General features: G+C 40.9%; 1 protein-coding gene across 2 annotated transcripts in view; it reads left to right on the top strand.

Annotated features, from left to right (window-relative positions):
* Positions 1-23065, top strand: part of LOC122831081 (nectin-2-like) — a 115073-nt gene that overhangs the window by 52260 nt on the left and 39748 nt on the right. The window contains exon 7 of one of the 2 annotated variants that reach the window (XM_044117010.1): positions 12301-17420. The exons of the other annotated variant lie outside the window; for it this stretch is intronic. Within the exon in view, the coding sequence (XP_043972945.1) occupies positions 12301-12881 (581 nt within the window). The 3' untranslated portion in view covers positions 12882-17420. Of the gene's footprint in view, positions 1-12300; positions 17421-23065 lie in introns of those variants that run through there. 2 annotated transcript variants of the gene reach the window in all.

Here is a 23065-nt window from a genome sequence, read left to right as displayed (position 1 = left end):
TGTGCATCTAGAGGCAATTTTGCATATTTTTTTATTTCTTTGGCCTCCATTTTTTCTGATTGGTTTGTGTTTTGCTTTTTATTCAACCTCTCTTTACCCTGAAGCCATTCTTACACTTTATGACTCTTCAGAAGTACTTACATGCATTAATGTAAATGGAGGACCCAAAGCAAAGGAAATGAGAAGTAATTACACTTTAGACTACAACAACTGAGTGGTGTATTTGCTTTGAATAGATGTAGATTTTATAAGCTCGTATAAAACCTGCTACCAGTGTTAATGAGTCATTCATCTTACAAGTCGATGCAGGATTTTAGGTTCACAAAAACACAAGAGTAGTGGTATTTCTGAGAAAATAAAAATTTTTTCACATAGTTATTAAAGGTTATATAAAAACTATTTTGTGTTAAACCTTTTTTAGTTCACATTTGACTTTAAAAAAAAGTTGTAGTTCTTTTCTTATCCTGAGACGATTCTATTGGCCAAAAAAAAAAAAAATCCTTTTGAGCGAGACGGAATATCCTTAAAATTAATCTCATCAAAAAAATATACTATTTTGAAATTGAATTTCAACACAGTTTGAAAAAAGAAGAGATTTTTGCATATTTGTTTGAATTTAATACCCAGGAAGTTTTTAGAAACTATGACATGGAGGAGCACTTCTTACCATGTTTCTCTTGCTTTATATGCCAAGAACTAAAACAGATGTTGTGTTACAACCCAGCTGGTTCAGCTACAGCAAAACACATTTAGATATGGACTTCAAAAAATAATAGAGATTTTTGTTGAACAAAATAAGCAAAAAACAAGCAGGCAGCCTCATGGCATCTGGCATAGCTCAGGCCAAAGCAGGTGGATCAGGCAAGAGTCGGGCAAAAGCTGCCCAGAACCAGAGCAGCTGGCAACAGTGGGGTAACGATGGTGAACTGGGAATCTGCAGACATTAACTGGTGGTCCAGTCTGACAGTCAAACCTTTTTCTCAACAGAGCAAAAGAGGACAGTGGTTGATATTTAGACAAGTGCTGAGGTGGATACGGTTGGTTGAGAAGATGGATTTCACATGTATCAGCTGATCACTGATCTCCTAAAATGAAGGAAATTGGGGCAGATTTATTGTCTGGCCAATTTATCGATGCACTCCTTTTAAATGTCAATGACAAAATAAAGTCAAGAATTTGATGACTTGGAGAAAAGCTAAACTGTGTTAAAGTAAACACAACATCTAGCTGCAATATTGAGCCTCGCAGTGCTTTAGTCATTAACTCATCCTTTAAAATTTTACAGAAATATCAACATTGCTGCCATTTAAAATCAGAAATGACCATTTCTGATTCAAATCCCATAGTTAAGTGTAGTTTGTGAGAAATTGAGGAGATATTAAAGTGGGAATGAAATCGAATGCTGGAATATGTTTTGAAAAACAGACTTCACTTTGCCAAGTGATATCAGCCTGTTAAATAATGCAAGATCTGGTAATACCCGTTGAGTTGCACATGTTTTTGTGTGGGCACTCTTATTTGTGAAAATCATCCATCTATGCAGACATGCAGACATGCATCCATGCGAAGAAGAGCTTCTGATGGTGTTTCTGTGCTTTGAAGTAAAAATGTCTAAAATGGTGTCAGCAAGACTGGAAAAGAGGCCACGCAGTCCCTGCCCCCCCACCCTGTTCTTCAAGAGTTCAGCAGGACCTTTCAGCAGAGTTCATCCCTGCATTTCACCTCATACAATATACATCTCCTTCCACTCTTCTGTGGCATGATTGCACTTAATATGAAGTTATTTTCTGCTGACACAGGAGTAAACTGTGTCTATAATGGAGGAGAAAGTACATGTTTCCTGCTGGCTACATCTTAAAAGCCACCCAGGCTCTTCATGCTCTAATTTTTAGCTTTTTTCACCCTCTTCGTATTTTGCTTGTTCATTCTGATTATCCCTCTCTACTTCCAATTCTTCTTGGCTTTTTATGGTGCCACAGTATGCGTCAGTAAACCCCTGGGGGCCACTTTCTACTGCTGCATGCAGTAGTAGTGTAACTGGCCTTTTTAGCACAAAGGATTTTTCCATCTCCTGCTGTGTTTTACAAGTGAGGAAGACTGGAAGATCCCACGAGCAGGTGGAAGAAGATGGAGACTTGATTTCAGACTACAAAGCCAGGGAGTGTGTGCCGAGATAAATCAGTGCCAGCATGCACTCCTTAGTCTGAGAGGGTAAAGACATGAGGGACGGAGGGAGCGGGAGCGATGCTGACAGCATTTAAAACTCCTGTGGGAATCTTGTGGCACTGCGTCCAGTGTGCACAGCCATTGGCCTCCGCTGTGGCTCAGCGTAGTGTGTGTTTCTGTCACTCTTCAAGCCTCTCAGAGCGGATCAGTCACCCTTTGCTGCTTCAGCTCTTCACCGCTTTTCTTCTCAACTCCACCATTCGTTCCTCTTCTGCTCGCTTTCATTCTTCAATTATTTTACTTTTTTTGCGTTCTCATTTTTTTTTGACCTCTTACTTTCTCAATTATCATTTTCGGTCGCATGTTGAACTTCCCACAAATCACTCATCCATCCATCCAGTCGGATCCTTCCTCCTTCCCTCTGTCCTGCTCCAGTGTTACTCATTTCCAGAGGAGGAGGAGGATAAGAAGCGAGCTAAATCTGCCAGCAGTTAAGAGGTGACTAAGGCGAGCAGCAAATGTCAGAGTGAAGTATGATTGTGGGAAGAGGAACCTATGGTGGAGAGAGATGACTTCAGATGGGGGTGTGATTCAGACCTGCAGAGACTAATGTGGATCTTTGTAGACAAACAGGGCTAAGAGGGGCCGACAGGCGTGAAATGGTCAGCACCTGCTACATGGCAGGTCCCCCGCTCCTTGTGTTTTTTTATTTATTTATTTTTTACCCCACAGCTGCATGACACACAAAAACATGAATCCACACCACTCTGTGACTCTGCGTTACTCGAGTCCTCTGCCCTCAGCCGTGCCCTGCGTACACTAAGCAAAGAGAGGGATGGATGTCCTCTCTTCTCCTTGCCTCTCCTCCTCTCATTTTTGATCCTGTTGCTTAGTCATATGCAAACATACCCTCTTCTCCTCTTTCTTTCCCTTTTATCTCTCCCTCGTCATCTCCTTGGCTCCACTTGGCTCTCTTTGTTGCATCTTTCATCTTCTTGCTCAGCGTACGCTCTCTCCCACTTCTCTCATTCTCACATTCTCAGGTTGTCTTTCAGCCTCCGCCTGCCTGCTTGCTGATCTCTCCGTTCGGAGAGGATGCTGTTACCCCCTCACCCCCTCCAGCGTTCTTCTCCTCCTCCACTGCCCATGCAATCTCCTTCTCCTCTCCAGCTTAACTCTTAAATAGCAGCAGCTCTTCCTTAATCACAGCTTAGTAGTCTCCATTTCTCCTTCCATCCCTCCATTCTGGGTTTCTCTCAGGGGGACTCTTGTGAGGCTATAACCTAGATTCCCTCCATCTTATTTCGTCAGTCCCAGAAGAAAGTGGGGGCCGCGCAGCTGTACGTCCAAAAAAAAAAAAAAAAAAAAAAGTTAAATGTTCTGGATTGAATCTCCCATATGGTCAACTCGGCTCCTCAGATCAGCGGAAAAGAGATTTCCTTTCAATTCGGTGCAATCTCTCCCATTTTCTGACTCATCTGAGGAGACAGTTCAAGGGCAAAGGGGCTTGGCTGTTTTTCCTCCACTGGGTGAGGGGTTTTTCCTGTGCATGCGCATCTGCCTGTGTCTGTCAAGCCATGCGAGAAACGGCCAGAGCTCAGGTCTGTAGGAGCCAAGTCTCCCCCTCCAGCCTGCGACTGGCCCCCTTCCCGACACTAATTAGCACACACACAAACGGTGGTGCTCCAAACCCACACACAACCCCGTTCGATAACTTCAAGCTCCGCTTTACGTGAAGTCCAGCCCAACATCAGATCACCGCAGACCATAATGGGAGGACTAGCAAAGCTGCGACCACGACTGTGTTTGTGAGGCTGCAGTGAATTTTTACTTACGCTCCGTCTCCCTCATTACTCTCGCTCATTTGAAGCGTGCAGTCCTCTTGGACGAGACTTCACAAGAAGCAGGCTGTGTTTTGGCATCCACAATATGCTTCCTGTGTTTTGGGTGGGGGGAAGGAGTTACTTGCTGTTGTGTTGAGGTGGCAAAATTATTATATTTTTAATCATTTTTTACTGTCTCATAACAACAGCATCTTATTACAGTTTCTTTTTGTCAAAACGAAAAGGCTTTAAGCCCAAATACCATTTCTGAACAAACTTTTAATCAGTTTATGCTATTTTCCCCAACTTAACAACAGAAATATACTCCTTAACTGGATTCATCTAAAAAGGAAATGCATTCATGGAAGGGATTTTGGTGCCTTTGTATTACATTTTCTTTATTATTTTCTTCCCTGCCTTAAGGCACATTCTTCGACATAGCTGGCGGAAAAGAACATGGATATAGAAATAGATTTTTTTTTCTTGTGTAAGGTTGGTATATAAGGCAATTCAAAATAGAACAACTTTTTGAGACTTTTGCAGTAAATTGGTGTAAAACCTTTTGTCAAAGCCGTGTGACTCTTGGTAGTGTTAGATAAAATGAAATCCATTAAATCTTTTCCAATCCAAGTTATATTTTTGTAAAAGAGGAATCAAAAGTCTGTTTTTAATGCTTGTTTTTTTTTTTCTTTCTTAAAGCCATAAAAAATTTCATACTTCCACTGAAAAATAACAAAACTGATATGTGATGGGAGTATTTGATAAACTGTTTTTAAAGGAAACAGAACAGGTTGTGCTTCATCACAATGAAAATGACAATATAATCTCTTGAAGTTAAAATCTCATCTTGTAATGGTACATTTTCTTATAATTTGTAGCCAGTTTTTCTAATTTTCCAAGAAATGTCAGCCAACTTTGAAATCCAAATGTGGAAACCAGAGTTTACAGAACTCGGATATTAAAATATGGCAGCTGTAGAAATGAAACAGAATAAAAAGTTTTGATGTTTTTTATTTTTAGTCAGTCTTTCATATAATTCTGTGAAAGATACATTTTTGAATATGTTTCTTTTTAGTGTTTGAGTAAATATATTATATATATTTTTGTGCAAAGAGTTGGAAACTGCAGAATGCCTCAGAAGTTCATTGTTGCTGCACTCAGCCGCAAAATTCCTGAGAACTTGCTGAACTGCTGTTAACTGTGTAACAGCAGTTAACTGTATAACTGTTAACTGCTGTTAACAGTATAATCCTCTGTATAACTGCATAACTGTTAACTGCTGTTAACAGTTATACAGTTATACCCTAAATACTACACTTGTTGTTTCAAAATATTAAAGTCGCTGAGTTGTTGCTTACCCAACAGTCATATTTTTGAGATTTATCACTCCCTCCACCCCAAATAAACTCACTTCTGTCTGTGTCTGTGTGCAAAGAACGCAAAGCAGAAATGCCCTTTTTGATATTCGTTTTATTTATTACATGTTATCTTGGCGCATGTTTTCCCTTACATTGTGCAGCTCTAGTTGGTACCATAACAGACAGCAAATCTCACTGGTTTCCAACTTGGAACTAGAAGATGTTTAGTGCAGGTGTGACATCTTTCCATACTCGGACTCGGTCAAATCAAAGGCAGATTGCGCTGCTCACATCACACAAACACGGAGCAGCAGCAGCCAAAACGGTCTCTCTCCTAACTTTGAGCCACCGTAAAAATGTAAAACAAAAATTCAAAAAGCTTGGATCATTTGTGAAAATCCTAATTTGTTTAATTACTTCACAATATTATGAGTTTGTGTTGAATTCGGCTCAGTCACGTTTCTCCAAAGGCAGAATCAGAAGGTTTTATAGAGAATATATAATCCCTCTGCTTGCCAGCATGTACTGATCCGTCACAACTTCACATCATCGTAATACCCACCAGCATTGTACTTCTGCTTTTTTTCCCTGCCGTTATCCACACAGCTTGCATATTGCAAGCTTTCCACTGGCTCATCTAGCAGCTTGTTTTGGAGACGTCTCCTCCTTTACCCACTTAAACAAACTTCAAGGCTTCCTTGTTGGATGTCTGGGCCTGCACCGACAGCCTGCGGTGAATCTTTTTACGTCTCATTTTGTGAATCTTTTAAGGGGTTATCTTCAGAACGGCAGAATAAAACATGAATTATCCTCTACAAAAGGATTTATCTGCGCAGACTGAAAAAAAATCGACTTGAGCGATGCATTAAAAATAATTGGATGAGTAGTGCTTGGGGAAAATTTGCATTTGAATTTAAGTGTAATTTCTTTTGATGTGATGGAAAAGCATCCAGCCCAAAGTTCTCCTGCATGTGTTGGCGCTCCTCTGGGCCGGAGATAATGGACTTCTTGTGTTCCTGTTAGGAGTGGACAGAGAGTTCTGGGTTTTGCTCTCTGGTGTGTGTGAATAGGAGTGTTTAGCACAGCTTGCAAGGAAAGAGGGTTGGTGTGGTTTGGGAGAAGAGCGAACAAAAGCAGGAGAAAAGTGTATCCATCATTATTAATTCTTTCCTCGGGCTCGCAATGGAGAAAAAAGGTTCAAAAAAGTAGCATAAAACAGAAGTACAAATGTAAATTGGAGCGATGATGGGGAAAATGGATTTAGCGCAGACAGCATGCGTGGAGGAGACAGCTGGTGTAGTGGAGGGAGAGACGGAGGAGAGGAAAGAGGAGAAGAGCACAGGTGTAGAAGCCAGCACACTCCCATTTTCTCTCTTGACAAGAATCAGTGTTACCAGAGTGATTCTGTCAGCCTTCTGTACACTTAACCAGAAGGGCTGGCTTCTTTGGGATTTTGAATAGGAATGACAATAAGAGTTAGGCTGACTTGCTGCTTTAAAATTTAGGCAGGGATTCCAACAGCAGCGTCCTGCGGTTAATCCTCTGCGGCGCCTGGTGGAAGTGGAGAGAGGAGAGCTGCAGACATGATATTCAGCACATCTAAGGGCTTCTTGATCACTTTCAACCAGAGACTGGCATGAAAAATTTATGGGCACGCCATAATTTTATTTGCTTATAAGTTGAAGAGCTCCAACCTTAGGGGAGGACGAATGCGTTTGCGACAGATGAAGATTTCAAACGTGTTTACTTTTAGCTGCAGAGAGCAATTTCTTTGCTTTTAACACAAATGGGTGTAAGAGAGCCCGGCAGCAGCCTGTCTTCACAAAGAAATGTGCAAATGAGAGTTCTGACCATTAACGATGGAGAGATGGCAGCATTTAATCTGAACGAGAGCAGCAAAAATCCAGGCTTATTTGGAAAATGGCAGACAAAAGATTCAGGTGGAAGGACTGAACCGAAGAAAAACACATTGGAAATGAACCAAGCTGCACTGCTGCCAAAGATTTGTATATTTTTGAGCATTTTTTTACATCTTGCCATGTTTCAAGTACCTGCTTTAAATATTTTTATCGGGTCTCCAAGGTGCACAAAGCTTTGGATTTGTTTTACAAGCCAACTTGCTTTAGACGTTTCTAATACTTTCTTCCTAACATGTCTGCTCTGCTTCTGGATCCTCATTCGCTGTTTGTTCACTAATGTTCTCTAACAAACCTCTAAGGTTTTCACAAAACAGTTGCATTTATACTGACATTAAGTTCTGTACAGATGGACAGTATTTACTAATGAGGTGACCAATCAACTGCATCCCTGGACATGTAGGGATGTAGTTCAACTCGAAACACATTGGATTTGTAATATGATAAGACTGCAATGCCTTTCATTTTCAAGGAAACACTAAGAAAGCCCAGTGAAGAGTGAAGCTGGCATCATAGAAACCACTCAAATAAACAACTTTGGGATCCGGCGTCGGATCCCAAAATGGATCTGGTAATTCTTCTCATTACCAGATCCTTAGCAAGACGTTGCTCCGTTGCTTGATGATCCACAACCTGTTGGAAGATCACATGAAAACATGTCAAATACAATAAAATCTTACAACATGCATCACACGAAGGCTGGAAATCCTTTGAAAGTGGCAAATCTTTACAAAGAGAATCAATTTCCTTTCTAAAAGTAGGCTTACGCTTTAAATCTCCAAAGATTATATGTTGCTGTAGAAACGGCTTATGAAATAAAATCTAGGCTGTCTTTCTGATGTAGTCATCCTTTCTGGTGAAGTTAACTCTCCTGATAGGTTGTCTACATATTGCCACGCTGCAGAACCGGTGCTAGTTGGAGGGCATTTTTCTTCCGAGGAGCTTCACATTACTGTGACTGCAAACAGCATTAATTTCAGCAGTGGTACTGCCAGAAATCCCCAACCCTCTCGTTTATAGATGATGACCACACTGGGAGGAAACGGTCACAGATTCTGTTTTTTGGGGAGTCCCAGAAAGCATTTAAAATCCTGGAGTTGACCTAAATAATCCTTTGCAAAGCTCAAGTTTGTTGGGATTTTACTGTTTTCTTTATTACAAAAGAGCTTATTCGTGAACTTCTTTCTTGTAGGACACATTATAATTTGGTGTAACTCCGGTAAAATGTTTTTTTTTTTCTTTGTGCCTTAACTGTAGCATTTACATGCACCTCTGCAGGAAATAGTGTATCTTTATTTTATTATTCTTGTTATTTTAACCATTTATAAGATCCAAACAAGTTAGGTGTTGTGCTATCTTTAGGTTTTAAGTTCTTAAGTGGTTTATTTAACATATAAGGTTTTAATAGTATGGTTTCATGAAATTAGCTACACTTTGAAATAAATGCTTTAGAAATCAGAAAAGCATCCATTCATATTGCTTTTTAATAATTTTAGTTTACAGTTGTTAAACTGTGTTTATATATAAAATTATGTTTGATAAACATTTTAGCAAAAGGACAGAACAGCTGGTAAATTTGGTATAATATGTGTTGAACATTATCTCCACTGCTGTTACTGGCTGCTTAGGTTGGGTTGTCTGGTTCTGTAACAGGTTGGCTGCTAATAATGACAATGTGGGTTTAAAACAATAAGACTGTTGGCTCACACTCCTTTTATTTTACACATGAAGACAGAAGCGTTTGTGCAAACAGAAATATTTATGAAGGGTTGAATTTGTCTGTCTTTTAAAAGTTGAAAGCATCAGGTAGAGGAGGGGCACAAGTGCATTTCTCTGTGCTACATACAAGCCGGTAAAACGCCCGTCACTCCAGCTCTCTCTAAGGAATCTCTTTGTTAAATCAAAAGACAGTTTCTCCAGAAGACAAAATATTTTCCTTGACTCCTTTTTTTTTTTTTAAACCTTGGTAACGGCAAATGGAGTATTTTATTTTATTTTTTTTTTACAGTTTTTGTGTATCTGATAAATAAATGGCTCCTGAACGGACAGCGTGATTTTGGCCTAATAATGTCATTTAGATGGCCTTTCTTCACAACGCTGACTTTAAATTATACCAAACATTTCATTTTTAGCCATTATTGTTTTGTTGTATCAAGTTACAGAGGCACGAGCTGCAACACATCTTTCCATAAATGAATGTTTCTCAAAAAGTTCCGTTGAGCTTCTTTGTGTTGTAACTTCTTTGCAAACTTATCTCAAATAAACACTCTGGGAAAAATGTAGCTAATGTTTCATGTTTGTGATCTAGAACAAAGATTTTACATGGTTATGTTAGAGTTGAAACAAAATTAAACAGTTTCAGGATGTTTGTCATTTACTAAGATCTTGCTTCAGACTGACTGGAGTTACAATGTTTGGAAAATCTTTGAAGATCTTTGCAGCAAGAGCTTTAGATGTTGGCATAAAGCTAGTGTTGACTGAGCATGCTAATGCTAATGCCTCCTACTTTCCCCTGTTTACAACTCATAGTGTAGTGTGTGGAAAGTAAATGATGAGTAAAAGGAAGGATTTTGAGTAGCACCATAAACTGTCTGTTTTACTATATAGTGGATTATACTAAAGAGGGGAAACTTCCAATACAGCTTTGGTATTTATTAGCACTTCCCTCACTCAGGGAAGCAATAACATCCATTCTAGCACAAAGATGTGCTTTAAAAAAGGTTGTTGAGATAAAATACAGCAATAATATTGCTGGACACGGGTGTCCGGGGAGTGGTAACTGCTACGCAGCTGACGAGTCATGTGGGATCTCATCAAACCCTGATTTAGACTCGACTGCTCCGTCCCAGGAGTTTTTGCATGCATAGATGTTGAAAAAGCAATGCATTGGATTTGGCAGAGCCCTACTTTTGCTCGTATCCCCTTAAGTTAGTTTGCACTCTAACAAAGCCATTGAATGCAATGCACTTTTTTATGTGTATGTATGTATGTATGTGGAGCAAGGCTGTTGGGACTTTGAGCTGCTAGAATAGAAATGGATTCACATTGGACTCATCTACACTCAAATAATTACAAAAGCAGCGGGGGTACCCATTCCCCCCGCTGTTGATGAATCGCTTCAAGGAAGAGTTGTCATTCTGCTGCGTCGCTCGTTCATTCACCCCTCCTCCTCCATCTCTTCATCTTCTTCTTTTCTTCATTCATTGTTACTGTCCTCCTCCTCCTCTGCATGGCCTCCACTTGTTTTCCTGACCTGCCGCTCTCCACCTCATCAGAAACTGTGTACATTTGAGCATGCGTGTGTGTGTGTGTGTGTGTGTGGTTTAACTCCCAGTCCCCAACCTTCCCCCGTCCCTCCAAGCTCTGTGATTTGTGATGAGCCTTGGACAGACCCTGGCTGTCGAAGGGCAGCACACGGGGGAATGTGGCTGAGACGTTGTAAAGACGTGGCTGTGGTGAAGGGGACAGGAACAGCCTAAAGGGAGGGGAGGATCTGTCAGTGCAGCTGAAGGCTCGACACACACGCCATCACACACACACTCACACTGACTATTAAACACTATTTGTCTGCTTACAGATTTCTTCTTTTTTGACTTTGTCCCACTTAAATGTGAAAATTGTCCAAAACTGATGTAACAGATGAGCTAAGTAAATACAAAAAACGGCTTTCAAATGCTGAATTTAAAAAAAAGGTTTTGTGAAAAATTGATTGGTCCCTAAATTTAACAGCTGCCATCAAGCGTTTGTGATAACTAGCAAGCATCATTTAACATCACTGGAGAAAGGTTTGCCCTGTTTTATGCATAGCTGGATAATTCAGACACCCTGAAGGGTCTTTGGGTATTACCAACCTGTCGAGGGTCTTTACACAAGGCTCAATCTCATGGAAGGCCAGACTTGGACTGGGCCACTTCCAATGCTATTTGTTGTGGTGTTTGAATCATTTTGAGGTGGACTCATTGGTACCGTTTGGATCATTTTCCTGCTCCATAACCTGATTGGGCTTGAGCTTAAAGTATTGGCTTGATATTCAGATATTATTTGTCAAGATATTCTGAAGACCAACACTAGACAAATTTTAAATATTTCTGAAATATTTTGAAATATTTTGCTTTTGTCTCATCAGAATACAGAATATTTTTCCAAAAGACTTGAGGATGATCAACATTTCTTTTTGAAAAAGATGTTTTTGGAAGCTGGTGACTCTGGCCTTTTGTGCTTTAGGGTCAGTGGAGGGTTTGGTCTCTCGCCTGTATGACATTTTTAACTCTTTCTTACTAAAAATGTAAGAAAGAGTTACTCTTGTGTGTGAATAATGAACACACACAGGTTTAAAAGTGGTTTTGGGTTCTTTTGTGTCCCCTTGGATAAGTTGGTGATTGTCTTGTAGTAAATTTAGTAAGACATTGTGGTTTACTTCAGACAGCTTCTACTGAAGTGATTTCTGATGGTACTTGAATTGGTTGTGGATATCAAAAGATTCCTAAACAAACCCAAGAAATTTATGATTAGACAAGTAGAGTGTTTACTGTTTGACGTAAGTGTAGGTTGTTTGAGATGTTTGTATTTCTCTAGTAAAGGAACTCCTCATTTGAAAACAGTATTTTGCATTTACTCTGGTTATATTTATCTGATTTATTAACCCCTTAACTGTCACGATGGCACTGGCGTTGTTGCTGGCTGATTGACTTGAATGAAACTGTTTTGAGGGCGGCTGTTTGGTGTCAAACATTGGAGTTTCAAAAGGAAAAACGGGAAGAAATCTGTAAGCAAGCAAATACTTTTTCTCTGCGCTGCATATATATGTGTTTGGATTAAAACACAATTGACTGTACTTGCATCTCAGTAGTCTTGCACATTTGACTGAAGTTCACACCACCACTGATATCTCCCATCCCTCACTTTCCCTTTTCTTACTGGTCTTTTTTTATGCTCTCTTTTTTTTCCCCTCTTTCTGGTGTTTACTTCTCTCTCCTACTCCAATAATTTTCCTTTTTCTTCTATTTTCTCCTTTCCTGCCTCTCCTCCCTCCCACAGAGCCTTCAAAGACCAACTCCAATGCTGGTGTTGTGGCAGGGGCGGTTATAGGCTCCCTGCTGGCCCTCCTTTTGGTCGCCGCCCTCGTTACCGTGCTCGTCACTCGTAGCCGTAGGCAGCAGCAGGGTTACCGGGCCAACGGTGGCAGCGACATGAAGACACGCATATTCGGTGGCGGCAAGAAGGCGAGCAAGAACGGAACAAGCGGAGGAACGGGAAGCACCGGCGTCGCAGGTGGTAATAACAACGGACCCGTCTACATCGATCGCTCACCTAACCAGGGCCTGGGAGAGAAAAACAACCACCACCAGCCGTTCACCGTGGGCGCCCGGCCTGAGGTCGTCACCGGCACACCCACCGCCCAGGACATCCTGTTGAGCAGCGAATTAGACGAAGCAGAGAGGAGGAAGTTCGACGAGATGGAGGATGACGAGAGATACGACCACTTCGCCGGAGGAGGCTCGATTCTGCAACTGCGCCCCCCTCCCAACCCGGACGATATGATTGGAGATTACATGGACGATGACATGGAGTCCCAGCGGGATGGCTCGGTCATCTCCCGGACTGCAGTTTATGTATAGAGGAAGAGGAGGAGAGCAACCAGAGGAGGAAGATGAGAGAAATAAAAAGCAGGCTTAAAAATTCCTCTCGAGGATTGTTTGGCTTTGGGTCTTTTCCCACTCCCATTGAGGGGGGGAAAAAAATACCACTTTTATTTTTGCAAATTGATTTTAAATATATCCAATTATTAATCACAAAGCAGCCCCGTAGTGAGCAGGACTGGAAGAGGGCATGAGGAAAAGCATTTTAAGAAGCATCAACCGAAAATCAAACTGAGAAAAGCGCAGCATCTCTCTCACCGCTTCAGCTCATGCTCTCCCCATTGCTCAGTTCTTGACTTTCAACTGTCAGACTAAAAGAGAAAATACATAGTGTGGGAGTAGGAAAATTGAATCATGATACAAGCTTGGCTATACAGGCATTTCACTTGCATATTCACTCCTAACTTCACCTAAAAATAAAAAATACTGTGGTTGTCAAGCAGTTCCATGTTGCCTGCGACTCTCAGTCCTCCTGTGGGAAGCCTTTTGTTTTGGTAATGTGTTGTGCTGTAACATCTGGTGTGTTGGTGTGTTAAAAAAAAAGAGACAGAAACCATCGGGTGTATTAGAGATGTGAATGATATATTTGCTCGTGCTCACTCTGCTCTCTCTGCCTTACTCTGACAACTCTAAACATGCAGCTCTGCAGATCATCAGCAACACTGGACTCTTAAGGTTTGAAGAGAAACTTTCGGTTTATTATTGTTTTTTTAGTCCTTTAGCAATAGAAAAGTTGAGAAAGTTACCATTTGCAACAACTTTTTAGAAAATTTGGCATACAGGCTTGATTTTTCTGTGCCTGGAGGTTTGATTCTGGATACAGGAATGAAGTGCTGCTGATGTGAAGGGATGAAGGGAGAGATGCAGGAGGAACAGAGATAAGCACCTTTTCTTCCTCATCCTCATCTCCCCAGATCCCTCCCAACAGGAGGAGCTTGACTGGTAATGAGCCATGAAGTTGCTCGTCTAGCTGGGACCAACAGATTGCCGCCGCTTATCGTTTATGAAGTGGCGTTTCCTTGCTCTATCTCTCTTCCCATCTCTGCAACCCCTTCTCTTCCCGTTCTCTCCAGTGTTTATGGGAAGTGTTGATTTATCCGGGGCGCTGTCCAGGTCACGGCCACCTAGAGCAGGGGAGTATTTTACCGCTCCTGATCCATCAGGAGCCCCACTTATTCCACTCCAATGGAGTAATTCACCTGGATTGGCCACATTCACAACCCCCTCCTTCCACACTTTAGTAAATGGCCGGATGCAACAGAACCTCCACGGTGTTGCGGCATTAGGTAAGACAGATTTTCAATGAGGATCATATATTACTTTCCATTAGCGGATGTTGGATGTTGTGAATTGATTGGAGGACGTAAAAAGGTTTGGTATTGATGGGCAACATGTGGTGAAATGGCCCTTTAGGTGCAGAGCTTATTGTCTTCGAACCGTTAATTCTTCCTTTTTAATGAGCTCCTTTCTAGAAATTAGACCCGATGGCTACTGTACACTGATGTCTTTGAGGCTCAGTGTGTGCATCTACATGCATTTGGATAATTGTGATGAGAAGCTCATTCCACTCATGAGTTTCCCGCCCTGATTATTGACTCCCCTTTGACCTCCTCAGAAGGACATCCAGCAGGTGAAATATTGATAGATGCCATGAAGGCCAGGTGGGCTCTGGGCTGGCCTTTTGGAAAGAGTCTGCCGGTCAAATCCAGGTTGACCCGCCAGCCAGGGTGTAGATGGAGCGTAAATCACCTGCTTTTCGTATCATGGCGTTTTTACCCCGAGGAGAAATGGTTCAGCACAGACCAGCCATGGACCGGTACCAGATTCTCACAGCAGGATAACCACAGCGTCAGAATATTGGCAGAAATTACGATGAAATAAAATGTTTAAAGCAAAAAAAGGAAACGTATAACTTCTACTGCTACAATTTAAACTGTACTCATTAATTAGAGAAAGTAAAATTCAAAATTAAATTTTTTAAAAACTGAAATATTTAACCTAAATTTCAGCATTTTTGAACATTTTTAATTATTTTAAATCTGATGTTTTATTTAAAATGTCACTTTATTTTAAATTGAATTTAAAATAATTTATACTGATCATTAGTCATAGCTTTGACTTTTTATTAATTTTGATGCAGACCTAAGTAAAACATAAAACAAACAAGTGAAATGCGATTATTTCGATGAGTTGCTCTTTTTATTTTGATTTTCTTGACTTGACAGCATCTAGCAGCAGGTGGGGGAGGGGCAGTATGCTCCAAGCAGCAGGGGAAACCCCAGCCTCTCCGGCTCTGCCCTTGGAATCTCATTAAAAGGATTTTAAACCATAAAACAAAGTATGATGGGAGATTTTTGCAGATTTATTTTTCTGACAATGGCAGCCGGTCCATGCCTACCACAGACCCTGCATTCAATAAATAGAAACATTTGTTTGCTGTTCTAATTGTTAACCTTCGTGCTGGCAGAGAGAGAACAGGAGAGAGGCAGAAGGCAAATAACAAAAATGGTGACAGCATTTAGCGTTTTGAGCACCGTGTGGCAGATTGTAAGCCAGCGTGTTCAATGGGATTATCATCAATGGCCTTAGTTTATGCATAAATGGATGAATAACAGATTTATTGAACACAGCTGACTTGTCACAACCACTTAATAGAAAAAAATGTATTCGTTTTTTTGCACTTGTGTTTGTCACATTTTCAATGTACAATATCAGAGTAAAACTGTGTTTCTTTGGGTTGGCAGGAGTTTAAAAAAAATGAAGAAAACAACAAGGGACAAAGAAAAACTCTTATGTACATTTTGGTGTGAAGTATCTGTGTACTATAAATGTAATCATCTTTATTTTTCTCGTGAAAATGTACATATTTATGAAATGTAAATATCGGATTGATGGAGCCAGTTTTGCCAGGAGGTTTGTGTTCGCCTTGAGTTCAAATGTCCTTGCAGGCTTTCAGAATGTAGTTTGGTCAATGCTGAACTGTCCAACCTTGTATAACCTGAGGCTTATTTTATATTGGTGTTTTTTCCCTCGAATCACCTGCATTTTCACAAACCACATCCTATTTCTATTTTCTTTGCACACAGCAAAAGAAAAATCCGCAATTTATCTGGGATCCCTTCACTCCCACAAGCAACAGATGAACGCGTGAGCCAGCTCCGTTTAGTCTGTGTGTATTCCAGCGACGCTTTCCCGACCGGAGCTGTAACCCGAGTGGCCGACCTGAGTCACCGCTAAAACGTGTCAAACTGCACATGTTGTGCATTTCAAAGGTGCATTCCCTCGCGTGCGCGCACAGCTGCTGTATGTGTATACATGGGCAGGAGGAGAAACAATTCGCCCACACACAAACACCCTTCAGTCGCTTTCATTATGCTCACTCCCACAGCCAAACTGGTGGAGCAGCAGACACCTCATACCTGACAAGTCTGCCATCTTCTGACACGAGCCCACACAAATCTGCACATAATAATAACAATGGGGGTTGGAGGGGAACAGAACAAAACAAACAAAATCGCACTAATATAGAGAGGTTTCCATCGTGCTTGAAGGCCGTGTTGAGAAGATGCTGCACCCAAATGGTGACCATGTAAATCTCACTTTTTAAAGAGCATCCATTTATGTTCTAGGATGTGCAGCTTTCATGAAAATGCCACCAAGCTGACCTCTTGTTCATCCCAGATTCCCTTTCAATGCTTTTAAAAGTCACTCATCACACTCCCCTCACTCACCTGACTTCTCGTACCTCTTCATCCTCAGACACAAATGCGGTGACATCCACCTCTTCACTGGAGCAGTGCTTGTCAGACAAAATGCTTTTAGTGAACCCTACAATTCTGGCTTGCGCCTAGCATCAAGGTGATGCAGTCTAAATATCAGATATTTTTCCCTCCATGTTCCAAAAAAGCGACGTCCTCTCGCCTGTTTGTTTGGCTCCAGACATCTGATGACAAATCAAAGCCTTAACATCTCCCAGCTCACTTGCATCACCGACAAAAAAGAAAAAAAAATGAAGAACCTTCTTGTGTACATAGTATAAATATATAAATATGTAGCAGAGAAAAAAGGAATTACTAATTTATGGTGTCACATTTGTGTATTACTCAGTGACAGCAAGCATGAAGGATTTATTTTCTTCTATTACAGTCTCCTCTCTCTCTCTTCTGTTATTTTGCAGTGCTTTATAATTTATGTTTTCTGAGTGCTTTATTCTTGACTGCTGCGCTGTGATTGCTGCCAAATCTGGTGAATCTGAACTGTACACACACACGCACACACACACGCCCACGCACACATACCCACACACACACTCTCTACAAAACAGTCTTAACCCAAAATGTGCTTTTATTACTATCGACTGCTCTGTGTGAACGTGGTTTTAACTTTTTGTATTTTTTAATTTTTGACTTTGTTTTGGTCTGAATTAGGATTGTTGTCACTGTTCTGTCATGTCTTTCTATATTTCTTTTTCTTTTTCGTATTCGGTTCATATTAAAGATTTCATGATTTTTAAACTGCTCCTGTGTTGCTGCTTTGTGTGTTTCAGTGTGTCAGTCCCTTTAACAGCTGAGGGCTGCAAGATGAGTTGGCTCCCAGGTTGAAGAGAAGCGCCGCTCATTGATTCCCACTGATTAGATTTATAGATAAATTGATCAAGATATGAAGTGGCCTCTTGGTCTTTTGTCACACAGCACTCTGTATTTTTAACTCCAATTTCCTGGTCTGGCTGTTTGTCTTGTTTCAGTTTCGATAAATCTGTGCGTGTCCACAGAGGTGTGATAACGGGCTTATGGGAAAAAAGCTGAACACAAGTGTCAGGGAAACAATTTTGTAGAGTGAAAATCTCATCCTGTGGACAAGCTCCACCTCCTACCAGTCTCTCTCTGCGTTGCACATCTGTCCTGGCTGCTAAACAAGCTGCCTTGGTTATATGTAGAGTGCCTGGGGAAAATACCTTTTTAATGTTTTATTAGGAGATTTTGTGATGGAACAGCGAAAAGAAGTGCAGAATTTTGAAGTGGAGAAAAGATTTATATGCATGTAGATTTCTTTTGAAAACTAATCTGAAAAGTGCAGCATGCATTTCTGCTCGGTCCACATGGGTGAACAATTTATAAAACCTTCTGCTGCAATTAATGCTGCGAAGCCTTTTGGGTTATGGTTTTACCAGCTTTCCACATTGAGGAGATCTTTTTGCAACATAGTGCAAGCTCAGTCTGTGTGAACTGGATTTTCTCAAATAGAATCCACAGATCTGTATCTAAACCCTCGTCTTACAGCTCTGGCTGCGTTTCCATGAGCCTCCAGGCTGTTTCTCTGATTAATGCTCATCTCGTCAGGTTAGGTCGATGGTCAGTATATTTTGTGGAGTTCTGTTCAAAGCTTTAGGATATTGTTTTATAACCTGACCCTGATTTAAACTCTCCCACACCTTTTATCAATTAACCCTCTTTACTCCTTTGTGTTTATGATTAATTCAGTGATGATATCTAACAAACCTGATGCCTTCACAGAACAGCTGCAGTCATACTGAGGTTGAAGCTGCACACACATGGAGTTTATTTAGGTGACAACTGGTTTCACTGGAGTTTATTTCGGGGTACCAGACTTAAATAGGCTGGACATAAGTTTTCACTTCTCAGTTTGTTTTAGGAATAAAGTAGACTCCTTCCTGCACTTCAGTTGCTTTTTGTGTTTATCAAACCAAAAGAACAGGAAGTTTGCATAATGTGGCACAAACGGTAAAAGTTCAGAGTGTGAAAAGTTTTACAAGACACTGAATTTCCAGGACGATGGAGTTATTTTCATAGAGCGCTTTTTAGAGGTGAACCAAAATAATCTGCCCAGGATTGATGGTCAGCAGGTCAGATGGGGAATGTTAATTAAATGCAGTAAAACTAAGACTTCCCACCATTTTCTGGTCCATGAACCAGCAGCACTTGATGCACTTTGAGTTTATTAAAAGTCAGAAAGTGGAGCAGGCTCTTCATGCATAAAAGTGGAGTCAAACCACCTCCACCAAGGAATCTGCAGGCACTTTTCACTTTTGTGCTACAGACCTTGGAATAAAACACGAAATCAGAACCAACTGGTTAGGAAAGTCCTGATCTGTGAGTCTTTATCCAGTATTCTCATCCCACGATGCTGGTTGATATGAAAGGACACATGTATTCCTTTTCAACTTGAATAAATATTAGTACACCCATCAGGAGCTCCAACATATCTCACCCACAAGCTGAGCAGGGCCTGAGAAGAGACAAGAAGAGAGGAATGTGTTGGTGGAGCTTCAGTGGGTTTTCCTGCAGGGAGGCAGTTTCTGTTATCAGACGGGGAGAGGAGGGGCGTGCAGGCCAGACTGAAGCTCGGTGAACAGGGAGCCTCTCAAAGGCTACATTGTTTGAACCCTGACTAAACCAAACTGGTTTGGTCAAATTTTAACAGAAGGGAAAGCAGTGTAGAGGTCTGTATGCCGGTGCTGGCATGCCTGCACCTTCCTTCATTTGGTTTTAGCTTCTATTTCACACTCCCCAGTGAACGCAGCTCAATTACATTCTGCTGGTAGCAGCCCTGTGAGGGTGACAGTTGGTTATGGGTGGTTATGGCGGCATGTCCTCGATATTTGCCCGGTGCTTTGATGCTGTCGTGTCTCTGCATGTTGTTCTGGCTTCTTGTCACAGTTCATTTTTGTTGCAAGCTTCTTCTATCAATGCAGCTATTTACTGTGAGTCCAGCCCACCATCTGGCCACTTTAATTGCTTTGGATTTGAGGCTGGTGAGATGGAGAGGACATGCACACACACACAGAGAGACACACTCTTTCATTTTATTTTTTTTTTATTTAATATATTTAAAAAAATCCTTGAGTGCAGCAGCAGTAAAGCTTTTAAGCTGCAGCTTGTTATAAAAGCCCGTGCAGCCACTTGGCTTTTTTTTGGTCTCTTTTCAACTGAATAGGTATACAGTTCATGTGAAAGCTCTGACCGCATAGTGCCAGACCCATTTTATTTGAGCTTGGGGGCAATTAACCTGAATCAGAAGCCAAAGTGACAGCCTTTACACCACTATCAACATTAGCTTACAGTCAGGAGACGTGGAGCGGTGCCCCAAAGCAGTTAGGCCTTCTGGTTGTAGCGCTGCAGCGTGAATGCATGCAGAACTGTGTGTGCACGTGTGTGTTAGAGAAAATGTCAAGCTGTGAATGCGTGATCACTTCAGACAGGATGTATGTGTGCTAATTGAAGTGCATGTGACTGTTTGACACATGCATGTTTGTGTAAGGCTTTATATTTGACTTTCAGCTCCGACGGCTACATCCGCGGCGCTGATTAAACGTCTGATCGTCACGGTGTCTGTGTGCGTGTGTGTGCGTGTGTGTGTGTGTGTGGATAAGCAAAGGCCCTCTCTGGTCCCTCTCTGCTGATAACTTCAAACACAACGCTCCTCTTTTAACCTCTCAACTTCCGGCTCCGGACCTGACTAATAAGGTGATGGATGGCCGGGCCTGTTGAGCGGATATCTTAAGCGATGGATGAGGTGACCTGAGTCAACATGGAGATTAAATCATGTCTACCTCTAACCTCAATTATGAAAGGTTTCTGCATATTTTTATTAGCTTTAAAGTGATGGTCTTTTTCTCTGCTTGAGGTGAATTTTTAAATCTTCAGTTGTGTGTCTCATGCTAAGTAGGGAGCTTGCAGCAAGCAGTCTCAAAGTAGGTAGTTTACCATCTGTGGCCTTATGTATCATGAAGTTAAGCAGTATAGAAACACTTTAATATTCTATGCATCATAATAGATGCCACAGACATATTTTTAGGAATAAATGTGTCATAAAAAACCATTTGTTCTATATTTTTTGTTTCAAATTTGTGGAAACACTTTCATCATATGAAACTGTGGTCTTAATACTAAAGAATACAGTTATTTTTCTGAGATAAACTCAGCCAACAACTCAACCCGAGTCCAGCAAAGCTCTGCCAGGGATTAGATTGAAAGAAGGAAACATAAACATAAACCTACACAAACCTCACGTACCATTCAGTGTTTTTATTTTTACAATAAAACTACAGCTACAAGTCAAATCTGTCAACCTGCACTGCAGTTTCAAAGATTGGCGGGAGTTGCATTGTTTTTTTTTCTCATCAGAGAACAGGTTTTGAGTCTGAATAAATACATAAATGTTCTTAGGTTTTCTGTTTTCCCATTTAACATATCTGTATTTGAGATTAGATGACTGCTGGGTGCCCTGGCTGTCACTAGAGCAGCAGAATCTCCTTCCAAAGTAAACAAAGCCAAAACCAATCTAAATCTAGCTAAGCTCAAGATGCTTGCAGATCTTGAGGAAAACCATTGCACTGTGGACTCTGTCTTATCCCCCTCTCTCTGTGGGAGGCTTTTTACAGCAGGGATATGGTTTATTTAGTGGAGGAACGTCTGGAAGTTTGCCCACTTCAAATTTCTTGGTAAGGAATGACATGTTTTGCTGGGCTGGCTGCCACAACACAAGACTGGGGTTTTTAATGATGCGCACACAAATCAAAAGAAGCAGTTCTCTAGGAACACAGGCTGTGGTATTTTTGCACCACGTCTAATAACTTCAGCTTCAGTGAAAATAAAGGAGAATATGAAGCTTTGGGGTCATAGAAAAGCTTAATGTGGCTCTGACACGGTTTTGCAATGTGACCAACTAAGGCCAGAATCCACAACACAATTTGGATTAAACATTTAGTAGCTGTGCACAGTAAGAAGTTGTAAATATTGGTCTGCTGGAGTTTCACAATAGTCTTTCTCATTGTTATTAAAGTATTTTGGTTCACTTTTTCCCCCAAAATATTTTATAGGTGTGGTTTGCTCATCTGTCAGCATGTAGCAGTAGCATTTGTTTTGTGAAATCCTATTTGGTGTACTTTTGGGGGTTGGGGGAGTTTCTGGAAAGTCTCATTTGGTTGATGCTTCATTTGTTAAACAAACTTCAGACTTTAGTATATAGAGGTTTAAGGTGCCCAGTTCTCATTACTACAAAACAAGAACAAGTCTTTACCCTTCCACCACCGTGCTCATGAATTATGCCACTTTTTAGTGTTTTGAATCTCTTGTTTCTTGGCCTTATTTGTCAAAAACACCTTGACGCCTTCTGCTTTAAATATCTCTTTTCTAAAACCTCAGCTCTAAGCAGGTTTTTGGAACCTTCCACAGCAATTAAAATGGCGTGCCTTGATGTAGTTCTCCAATTTTGCTGCAATTTTACATAAACATAACAGCAGCTGAAGGTAAATTTGCTGGGACATAAAAACTGCCTTAAATATTTTACCCTTGTGGATCATCAAGGCTCTAAAGGGTTAAAAAATTCCCTTCACTCTGGAGATCGACAGGATCAGCTGCAACTTTAAGGTCATATCTGTTTCCTTTTGCACAACATTTCTGCACAGCAACAAACTAAGTTTCTGATTTAGTTGAAATTGTTATGCAGCTGCATTCTTGGTTACCCATGTGCATCAGCTCACAGAATGTGGCCACACACTTCCTTTAATTGCAGACTTCCGTTTATTAATTTTAGATGTTTTTTTTTTTTTTTGTTTTGTTTTTTTTCCGTCTCGTCTTTGGTTAGATTACAGTTTGACACGGAACTTGTTATGCTCTGTTGCCATATTTATGTAAAATCAGATGTAAGAATTGCCAGAGGAAGTGAAACTTCAAAAAAATAAAAACTGTTGAGTGTTTTATTTCGGGGCAATGAAGCAACCCGGAGGGTTTTCCTACATAGATTTTTCCAACATAGTCAAACCATGCAATTTGAGACTGTTGTCAAACTACTAATAGACATTTTATTGTGTGACTGAGCTGAATTATTCAAAGGTCTTATTTCGACTCATTGTGTAGCTGTCTTTGATTTTATTACAAGTGCACTTTACTTCACCTACACAGTGTTTTATGCTTGATAGCGGGATCAGTTTTTGCCAGAATTACTTGCTTAATTGGATTTAAATCACTGCTATAAAAATAAGAACAGGACTCTTCACTGGCGTTGCCAATTTCACACACTGAGTCAGTTTGTGACAAATCTGAGGATTGTTCATTGCTTGAGTCAGAATGGGAGAGTAACTTCTGTGCATGACTACAGCAGATTGTAAACGGTGTTTTAGTTGTTGCTTTTTCTGGTCGTTT

Source organism: Gambusia affinis, linkage group LG05 (genome assembly GCF_019740435.1).
Source record: "Gambusia affinis linkage group LG05, SWU_Gaff_1.0, whole genome shotgun sequence".
NCBI classification, from domain to species: domain Eukaryota; kingdom Metazoa; phylum Chordata; class Actinopteri; order Cyprinodontiformes; family Poeciliidae; genus Gambusia; species Gambusia affinis.
The sequence above is the reverse complement of the archived record's forward strand: the minus strand, read 5'-3'. Positions and strand labels throughout refer to the sequence as shown.